This window comes from Pseudorca crassidens, chromosome 4 (assembly GCF_039906515.1).
Source record: "Pseudorca crassidens isolate mPseCra1 chromosome 4, mPseCra1.hap1, whole genome shotgun sequence".
NCBI classification, from domain to species: Eukaryota; Metazoa; Chordata; class Mammalia; order Artiodactyla; family Delphinidae; genus Pseudorca; species Pseudorca crassidens.
In genome coordinates this window covers 63,640,937-63,651,684 of record NC_090299.1, presented here as the reverse complement: position 1 = coordinate 63,651,684, position 10,748 = coordinate 63,640,937, and the positions used below count along the sequence as shown (strand labels likewise).

At 39.5% G+C, this 10,748-nt stretch overlaps 1 protein-coding gene across 2 annotated transcripts in view; it reads left to right on the top strand.

The window, feature by feature from the left end:
- Positions 1–7,108: 7,108 nt before the first annotated feature.
- Positions 7,109–10,748, top strand: part of RFC1 (replication factor C subunit 1) — an 82,704-nt gene continuing 79,064 nt past the window's right edge. For both annotated transcript variants that reach the window (XM_067735763.1, XM_067735762.1), the window contains exon 1: positions 7,109–7,363. In XM_067735763.1, the coding sequence (XP_067591864.1) occupies positions 7,361–7,363 (3 nt within the window). In that variant the 5' untranslated portion in view covers positions 7,109–7,360. The remainder of the gene's footprint in view (positions 7,364–10,748) is intronic.

Sequence of the window (10,748 nt, the reverse complement as noted above, 5' to 3'; positions counted from 1 at the left end):
TCAGATTTAACATGTCCAAAAAACAAATTCTTGTTTCCTACCTCCAATCCTGTTTGTTTAACAGCACAGCCATCTACTTTGGGGTCATCTTTTTTTTTTCTTTTTACTTAAAAGTAGTTATAGGAAAGTTGCAAAAAGAGTACAGAGAGTTCACACGCATCCTTCACTCAGTTTTGCTTCATATTAACTTCATTATTTTTTGCTTCATATTAACTTCATTATTTCATAATCACTTGCAACGATCAAAACTGGGATACTATGCTATGCTACTATTTACTAAAGTACGGATCTTATTCAAATTTTACCTTAATTCCTTCTAATGTCCTCTCTGTCCAGGAAGCCATATTGCATTTAGTTACTGTGTATTTTATTTATTTATTTTATTTATTTACTTTTGGCTGTGTTGGGTCTTCGTTGCTGTGCATGGGCTTTCTCGAGTTGCAGTGAGCGGGAGGCTACTCTTCGTTGTGGTGTGTGGGCTTCTCATTGCAGTGGCTTCTCTTGTTGCGGAGCATGGGCTCTAGGCACGTGAGCTTCAGTAGTTGTGGCACGTGGGCTCAGTAGTTGTGGCTTGCAGGCTCTAGAGCATAGGCTCAGTAGTTGTGGTGCACGGGCTTAGTTGCTCTGCGGCATGTGGGATCTTCCGGGACCAGGGCTCGAACCCGTGTCCCCTGCATTGGCAGGTGGATTCTCAACCACTGCGCTACCAGGGAAGTCCCCTATTGTGTATTTTTAGTCCTCTCCAATCTGTGACAGTTCCTCCATCTTTCATGGCCTTGCTTTCATGACCCTTCATAACTGTTGCTGAATCCTGGTCAGTTAATTTGTAGAAGGTCTCTCAGTTTTGGTCTGTTTAATGTTTCCTCATGATCAGATTTAGATTATGCACCCATGGTGCAAGAAGGGAAGAGAGGTGAAATTCAACTATAGTAATGGTTTCAACATACAGTAATGTTATGTTTTTGCAAATCATATTCTTAGACTAAAATAAACATTTTCTGAAAAATGTTTAGGGAATCCCAGGTATTAGTGATACTCTGTATTTACTTTACCAGTTATAATGCTTCCCACCATCCCAGAGCTAATGATAATATTTATAGAAAGGCATCAAACCAGGTAAAATATTTTAAAATAGAGTCCAAAGCACTTGACTTTGTCTTAAAGCAAGGTTAGCTCTTCCTATAGGAAGTAGCAATTTAAATGCATATGTTAAAAGTATTGTTTACATCCTTTTTGTGGCAATGAATCATACGTCATATGAATAAGATTTTGCTGTATATTTTACGGAAGATGAGAATTTATGGGAATTCCTTTTTCATGCGTCTTTTCTATTCTGACTTGTGTTCATTTACAAGATTTTTTTTTTAACCTCTAATATACACTACTCTGTATAAACAGTGATTACGTTCAATTCTGTTTAAACTGCATGTTGAGAAAGATGACCCGTGAGATTTCAAGGAAGTTCAAAAATGTTTTTATTGCAAACTTTGTTGAAATATGAATAATAATTCTAGGTGTATCTTATTATAGAAGCTCAGATTCTCAAGAGTCTTAAAGGTCTATAATATCCAAGTATGTGGTCATTCTTACTATAGCAGCAGTTCTCAAATAACTTATTGTAGTTTCCTTTATTTGCTACGCCTCACATTATTCCTATGAAACAACAAAAAAATTCTAGAATTACTTTGATTTGTAGGACTTGGAGAATGAAAGATTAGCCTAATCATAAAATCTACCATAGCTACAAAATACTGTTGGCATTCCTGTTACTCTGTCTATAAACACCTTTAAAATTGCCAATGAATATTTTAGGGAGTTAATTCACAATTTGAGATACATTATATATATAATCAAATGTGTATGTCAATAGTAAAGTTATATGCTTTTTGTTAAATTTTCTTTTTTAAATGTAAATGTTTCTTCTAACTTAAGTGAAGAGACTGATTTATTAATGTAACAAACTTTATTATTTGTAAAATATCATCAGTCAAGTTTATATAAATTTAGATTACTCAAGAATAATCATATTAATGATTGATCATATTAATATGATTAATATGATAATCTTAATTCATCCAAGAATTAAGATAAATGACATAGTGCCTAATTTCTTAAGTCCACTTTAATGGTGACAGATTATGACTTAATGATTATATTCATAAATGGATTACAAGGTCAACATCATTGTTCTGGATCTCTGCAGGTATCACAAACACAGAAAAGGACAAGCTGCCTAACGGATTGTTTTCTATAAGGAAAATGTTCCAATAAACCCTGACAAAGCAGGACATGCTAATATTTATCTAGAGGGCAGAAAGTCACATTTGTTGTTGCACAGTGAAAATTCGATTGATTTCTGCCGATTTATAAAAGTCTATGTGAAAGACAATGTAACTATTGTGCTCTTGAAAAGCATTTCCAAGTGACTCCAAGTAAAGAGTTATTCCCATCACACAGATAAGTTAACTAAGGCACAGGCATTAACGCTGAGAATTTATACTGCCCTTTGCGATTGTTTTTCACTTATATATGGCAGTAGTTAGTTAGATTATAAAGAATGACCAAAATTCAAGTCATGCGCTTTCTAACACACAGCTTTTGAGTCATTTTGGGGAGGGCAATGATTTAACTCCCTGTATATGTTATGGAAAGAGAACCAATTATTATTCGCTTAATCCAACTATTCACACATTTAGAAACATACTAGTAGAGATGTCACTGTCAATATTCTAACTTTTCAGGTAAAGAGTTCTTCAGGGAATGTCAACAATTCTTCTACCAGTGATATATCCCTAAGTGGAGGAGGGAAAGAGATCCCTAACTTTCACAAAATTGGCTTTGTTTGAAGCCCTTTCTTTTAAGGATTAAGAGAAGGCCAGTGAGCATCAGGTGATCAGATCCAATACATAATATATCCCTTAAGATGGGTCTTCTCTGTGATAGGTCTCAAACCATTATTAAAAGAAAAAAATATTTAAAAAATATTTTAGGCTTTTAGAGATGCCCTTAATTCTGGAAACTGCAGTATTTATTCAATTGCTGTGTTATGTTACCAGTGTTACTCTACAAAAGAATTATTGGTCTTATTTATTCATCAGCTGGTTTCAGAAACATTTATACCAAGAAGAGCTGAACTAAGGAAAGCATGACTAAGGAAAACATGAGCAGACAGTTTTTATGAAAATACTTTCAAGAAAACATGCAAGGAATCTTTGTTAGCTAATGTTTACATCACCGAAAAATGACTTTCTGGGCTTCTCTAAAAAAACTATCTAAAAATCAACAGCCCTATTTTGTTGTATTCTTTCTTTGTGTATCCTCAGTTTCTTAGAGATGCATTATTGTAGTCTTTCAGTTAATAGTGAGAGATGGGGAACTTCCCTGGTGGTCCAGTGGTTAAGACTCTGCACTTCCACTGCAGGGGGCACGGGTTCCATCGCTGGTCGGGGAATTAATACCGCTTGACACAGCCAAAACCCCCCCCCGAGAGATGGGAGTAGTTATGACCTATTATCATTTTATTCTCATTGTTGAAGAAAGGCCACACAGAGATGGAAGGGGCTGGTTTTTTGCCTGGAATAAATTCAAATTAGACACTGTTATAGCCTAGTGCCCTGTAAAGGTTAAAATCCAGATGCAGTTATTATGCAGAAACAAACATAACAGGAGACTCTGCTGCTCTCCTACAGACAAATTAAAAAAAAATCATGTTTGGTAATCTTTTCAGCACTCTTCAAATTTCTCTGCCATGGGAAACCAATGAGTATCATATTTTGCCACAAAACACATAGCAATCTTTTTTTTTCTTTTTTTGGCCATAAAATACAAAGTGTAAAATGATGGGATCACAGCAATCTTTTGGCCTGAAGTCTCATGAAGTCTTTCTTTATAGCACTTACCTTATCTGAAAATACAGAATTTATTTTTGTCTACTTACTTATTTTTCTCTTTTCCTCAAAAATATGAACTTTAGGGAAGCTAAGACTGTCTGTCTTGTTTACTATGGTTTCCCAGCATGCACATAAAAAAGTGCCGACACACAGCAGATGTTCAATAAATATTTGTTGAATGATGCATCAAAATCACCACAGTGGAGAAAATAAGCATGAATATTCTGTTCCTGCTTATTTTTTGTTACACTTTGGGTTCTTTAAAACATTTCTGTTTATCTATTACTTTACAACAATCTACCCCAAACTTAGTACCTTAAAAGAACAATAATCTTATTATGCTCACACTACTGTGGGTCAGAGAATTTAGGCAAGCCTTGACTAGATGATTTTTCTACTCTACGTAGTGCTGACTGGGGTCACTTAGTGGAATTCGACTAGCAGCTGGTATGGTGGGTCCAAGATGGTTTCACTTACAAGCCTGGTACCTGGTGGAGGTGGCTGTAAGCCTGGGCTCAACTGGCCCCTTCTCCTGCTTTACATGGTGGCTCAGGGCTTCAAGAGAGCAAGATGAGAGTTGCTGGTCCTCTTAAAGCTTACATTTGGAACCGTCATAGTATCATTCCCACCATATTCTTAGATCAAATCAGTCACAGGTCAGCCCACATTTGGGGAGAAGTATCAAAGCATATACAGCCGTTTTAAATCTGGAACATTAAAAAAAATTTTTATTTTATTTATTTATTTATTTATGGCTGTGTTGGGTCTTTGTTGCTGTGCATGGACTTTCTCTAGTTGCAGCGAGTGGGGGCTACTCCTCGCTGTGGTGCGCAGGCCTCTCACTGTGGCAGCCCCGCCTCTCGTGGAGTGCGGGCTCCAGGCGCCCGGACCCCAGCAGTTGTGGCACGCGGGCTCCGTAGTTGTGGCTCATGGGCTCAGTAGCTGTGGCTCGCGAGCTCAGTAGTTGTGGTGCACAGGCCTAGCCTCTCCGCGGCATGTGGGATCCTCCCTGACCAGGGCTCGAACCCATGTGCCCTGCATTGGCAGGCGGATTCCTAACCACTGCACCACCAGGGAAGTCCTGGTACATTTTTGAGATAGAATATTTCCAAGTAAATGTTCCTAAAGAGAGCTCCCCTGGTGGCGCAGTGGTTGAGAGTCCGCCTGCCGATGCAGGGGACACGGGTTCGTGCCCTGGTCCGGGAAGATCCCACATGCCGCGGAGCGGCTGTGCCCGCGAGCCATGGCCGCTGAGCCTGCGCATCCGGAGCCTGTGCTGCACAACGGGAGAGACCGCAACAGTGAGAGGCCCGCGTACCGCAAAAAAAAAAAAAAAAAAAATGTTCCTAAAGAAAACAATCCAATGCCACGGGGCAACTAAGCCCGTGCGCCACAATTACTGTGCTTTAGAGCCCACGCGCCACAACTACTGAAGCCTGTGGGCCTAGAACCCGTGCTCTGCAATAAGAGAAGCCACTGCAATGAGAAGCCCGCTCACTGCAGTGAAGAGTATTCCCCGCTCACCGCAACTAGAGAAAACCCTTGTGCAGCAACAAAGACCCAACGCAGCCAAAAATAAATAAATAAACACACAAATAAATAAATAAATTTATTGAGGAAAAAAGAAAACAATCCAACAAATTCAGTTCAGTATCTTTCTGGAAGTTATAGTCTTCTGACTTAATTCTCACCTGAATTCAAGGAAGGCTTCAAAATACTAAAAAAGGAATGCAAAAGTTTAAAGTAATATAATGTAAAAGATATGTAAAACATTTAATATACATCTTATTTGCTTATTTATAACACAATGAACATTGTAAATTGGTTTAGGTTCTCTTAAGTTATAGGCAAAAATTTATGTGATGTGTCTGCTATGTACAGTTTTCTGGGGAGTAGCTTCATAGATTATTGATTTCTCAAAGGATCTAATGACTCCCCTCCTCCCCAATCAAGTATGTTCCTGAGTAAAATTATGGTGTAGATAAGTTCATTTTTGGAAACATCTCCCTTGATAATACCTAACCTTGTGTAATAATAATGATAATAGCTGACTTAAAAAAAAAGATTATTATCTGCTTATGTGCCAGGAGCAGTTTCATAACCTTATGAAGAACATAGTACTATTATCCTTGTTTTACAGTTGAGGAAACTTGAGGCATAGTAACTTGCCCATGGTTACATAATTAGCATGTGGTGGGGCTAGGAACCCTAGCATATTGGCTTCCGAGAGTCCTATGCAATGAGGCCCTGTTCATAAGCTATAGTTTACTCCTTTGTAAATTGGGGATAATAATAGTAGCCAGTGTCATTGTGGGTATTAGACGAGTTAAACTGGGATAGTCCATAGCTGCATGCCTGGCACATACGACAGTGGGCAGTTAATAAATAGGAGCTCTCCATGCTTAGCCTCTGTTTTATTCCTGAAGACTTTGCTATCTTTCACTGTAGAGATATGGGTGTGATAAAATGCAAGACAGAACAGGGGGTGGGTGGATAAGGATTTGAAAGTCTAGGGCCAAAGCTGGAGATATTGCTCTTCCCATTAAACTCCTTAAGGCCTCATGTCTTCTCTTAAAATTGTATGCAAATGTCACATGCTATTCCACAGTTCAGTTGCTTATCTATTAATATAAAACTTGTTTACTCCAAAGCTTTCGGGATCATTGTTCTTCTAGGGAGAAGATGTACCTTGTTTATGTCTTGGTTTCACACACCCCTTTGAGGGACTCAGCCACGCAGGTTTGGGAATTTGGAGGCCTAGATTCCCAGCTAGGACCCTTAGCTTGTTTGGGCCTTATATTTTTCACTTATAAAATGGTGTGGGTAGTAATGACTATTTTATCAAAGTCTTTTTTGCCCTGGAATTATACAACATAAAATTGTCCTAAATGTGTTTTCAAACTGTGGGTCTCCACTTAAAAGTAGGCGAAAAGACCAATTCGACTGGTCAAACATTAAAAAAAAAAAATCGGGGTAAGTACTGTTTGGTGAAATTTTTGTTTCAGAATAGATATTAAAAAGTAATATGTGAAACGTATACCTAAAAGGTGTCTTACTTTGGCTGGTAATAGAAACATTTTAAAGCTACATTTAAAGGAGGGGGGCATTGCATTCTCTAAACGTGCCCGCCCTCGGGGGAAATCAATCTCAGAACCTCCCCACTTGAGAGGCCCTTAGAGAAGCGGAAGACGCAAATCTGGGCGCGGTCCTGGGCCCTGCCTCTCCTCGCGATTGCGGCGGCCTGCGGGTCTCGGGGGCTGCACCTGGGCCCACGTGGCATCTCCCGCCTCCCGCCTCCCGGCCTGGGCCCACAGGAAGCTGCGCACCTCGTGACGTCATCACAGGGCGCCGCTGCCTCGACCTCCTTCCACTTCGCGGGAGAAGTTGTTGGCGCGAATGGATCCCGAGTCGCGGTAACGGATTCCCCAGCCGGCCGGCCTGCCCGCCCGCGCCTTCATCCGTGGGCTGCAATGGTGAGCCCCCGGGGGAGGCTATGCGACCAGGGGGCTGGGGAGAGTTTGCAGGCTGGGCGTGGACCTGGCATTCCTGGCATGGAGGGTCGGGGAGGATCGCGATGCGTGGCTTCGGAGGGGAGCGAAGGCAAGAAAGGGGCCACAAACTAGGCACTGGTCTCACAGCTTTCCTTGCACCGCGGGCTTCAGCTCTCAGCCGCAGCCAGCGCTCAGGGCTCTTGGTGCTGCGCAGCAGTTTTAACTTTTTTCCACTCGTGGGGGAAGGGAGAAAGGAAGGGAGTAATGAAGGTGATTTGGGGGCTCAGCGGTACAGTTGCTTTTCCTGTTCAGTGTTGCCTCGAACCTCGGTTTGAGTCCTGCCTAAAGCGTTGACTTCAGGCTTTGGGTCTCGAAGGAGAAGAATGTAACAGACTTTCCTTTCTAATGAAAAAGTTGTCTTAGGCCTTCAACTTTCATGATTAACAGCTCAGCGAAATGCTCATCACAGAGCCGTTTTGAAATCGATGACATGGGAAGGATGTTTTGTTTTGTTTAGATGAGTTCATAGAAATCAAAGGGATAACACGGTTTACCAGGAGAAAAAACAAAAAACCTGGTAGAAACAGCTGTAATGCATTTGACAGCTGTCATCGCTTATCACCTGATGTTAAAAGTAATCTTTAAAAAAAACCCTTCAGTGCATTATACCACCTCCCTATAATGATCAAAATTGCATTTTGGACTTCAGGCACTATGGTAATTGTGTAAAGTTCATGAGATTTGGAGTCTTGAAGGTGAGAGTGAGGCAATGTTTTGGTCTTGCTCTCCCATTTAATGGTTAAGTGGTTCTGATTAAGTAAATATCTTAACTTTAACCTCTTAAATCCTCTGTTTCCTTACCTGTAAAAGGGGGGAAATATAGCTGCCTTAAGTGATTGTCTTGAGCATTAAACAAGATAATAAATGTAAAGCTTCTGTTCTGTTTCCTGGCATGTGGTAGGAAGTATACAACTACGTTACTAATGATCTAATTTTCTCAGGAAGGACTCTATGAAACATTACAAAGAGTTTTAAGGGACATCAAAGATGCCTCTGATGTTGTCAGTTATGGTGAACAACAGCTTATTTATTCAACTTTTGATTATTCAGTTACTTTAAATGATTGGTTCTTTTCCCTCTTAGTACTCCTGTTCATAGTGCATAGGAAAAATAAAGCCCTTCTCAGAAAACAAGTGGGGAAAAGGTTCTATAAAGTACATAAGAGTTTTGGATTATATTAGTGTTTAATTTAGTCCTTCTGTCTTGTAGTACAAAAATTAGCAGAAGCCTAGACCAGAATTCTGTTCAACCTATGCTTATTGAACACCTATGCACAAGTTATATTGTACAGTAGTTCTTAACTTTTGCTTGGGTCACAGCTTTCTTTGATGTTGTGGTGAATGGTATGCAAGTTTTCTGCCCACAGAAATACATATGGATACATACACACCATTTTAGGGGATTTGCATATCTTCTGAAGCCCTTCTACAGGTGCAGGGTTAGCAACTCTTGCCCTGGGAGCTGCATCTTTTTCTCAAATCTTTTCCAGTTAAAGTTATCAAAGGAATAAAATACTGTATATCCACAAAACGGAATACTACGCAACCATTAAAAAGGAGAAAACTTTATGCCCTGATGTGAAACAGTTGCCAAGATAAGTGAAAAAAGAAGGTACAGGACAATATGTAAAGTATGCTACCACTTTATGTAGGAAAGGAGAGAAAAGAATATGCCTATTTTGCTTGAAGATGTGAAGGATACACAAGGAACTAACTGATAACATTTGTTGCCTCCAAAGATGGGAAATGTGTGTCTGAGAGGCACAGTGGGAGGGAGACATTTTACCCATTTGAATTTTTGAACCATGTGAATATAATGTCTATTAAAGGAATCGAAATGAAATTAAAATAAACAGAATAAAAAGTAGCCATGTAAATGATTTGAATTGCTACGAGGATTTAATTATTTGCTCAAAATGTGAATAAAACTTGAAAGATGCCGTTTTTAAGAAATCAACATATATAATTCATTGGCTGGCATAGTTATTTATTGAAAATATGCATAAGTTTGAATTAAACATGCATGAGACTTAAGGGAAAGCGTTTTTGAAGAGCTGTCAAAGAGAGTCTGACTACATCTAAGCTGCTTCATTGCAGCTTTCTGGGGGAGACCTTTCACATTGTAGTTTACTATGTGAATGCTCTCCCGGAGCAGTGTTGTCACCCTTTTATAATGTGTTGGGTTTTTGTTGCTGCACGCGGGCTTTCTCTAGTTGTGGCGAGTGGGGGGCGACTCTTCGTTGTGGTGCGCGGGCTTCTCATTGCAGTGGCTTCTCTTGTTGCAGAGCATGGGCTCTAGGCACGCGGGCTTCAGTAGTTGTGGCACCTGGGCTCAGTAGCTGTGGCTTGTGGGCTCTAGAGCGCTGGCTCAGTAGTTGTGGTGCACGGGCTTAGTTGCTCTGCGGCATGTGGGATCTTCCCGGACCAGGGCTCGAACCCGTGTCCCCTGTGTTGGCAGGCAGATTCTTAACCACTGCACCACCAGGGATGTCCTGGAATTGTTTTCTTAATTTCACTTCTGGATTGTTCATTGCAAAAGTATAGAAATATAATTGGTTTTAGTATATTGATCTTGTGTCATGCAACCTTGGAGAACACATTTTGTAGTTCTAATAGTTTTTTAGTGAATTCCTTAGGATTTTCTCCATTTAAGATCATTTCATCGGCAAATGAAGATAATTTTTCTTCTTCCTGTCCAATCTAGGTGCCCCTTTTATAATTTATTTTTTGCCTAATTAGTTTTTTTTTTTTTTTTTTTGCCACAGTGTTGAATAGGAGTGGCAAGAAGGATCTGTCTTCTTCCTGACCTTAAGGGACTACATTCTAACAAATTACCTGTTGTTTTTAAAGTATAATTTTAACTATTTTAAAATTATTTCATTTCTCTCTTCTGTGCTGCTATCAATATACAATATTAGTCAGATTTATAATTTTGCATTTAAGTGGTTTTAAAGATAAAAGATTTTTACATTTGGATAGGTTTTGTGAAGTGTGTTGGTGATAATCAATTTCTGCTTGTGGATTTGGTGGAGGACTTAAAAATATTAATCAGAAATATTTATATTTCTTTACTTTCAAAATAGAGAAGTAAAGCCAAAATGTAATATTTTGGTAGCTACCCCACAGAGCACTGCAGTACTTATTTTGCATAAAATCCTGTACTTGTCAAAGTAAGTGAACACGGTGGCATGATTTGCTTTCTCTTTGCATTTTTGGTAGGCACAAACAACTTGTTGGTTGGTTGAGCCCATTAGTAGTGGAAAAAAGTTATAAGAGCTGTTTGGTTATACTTCAAAGTTGATATATAT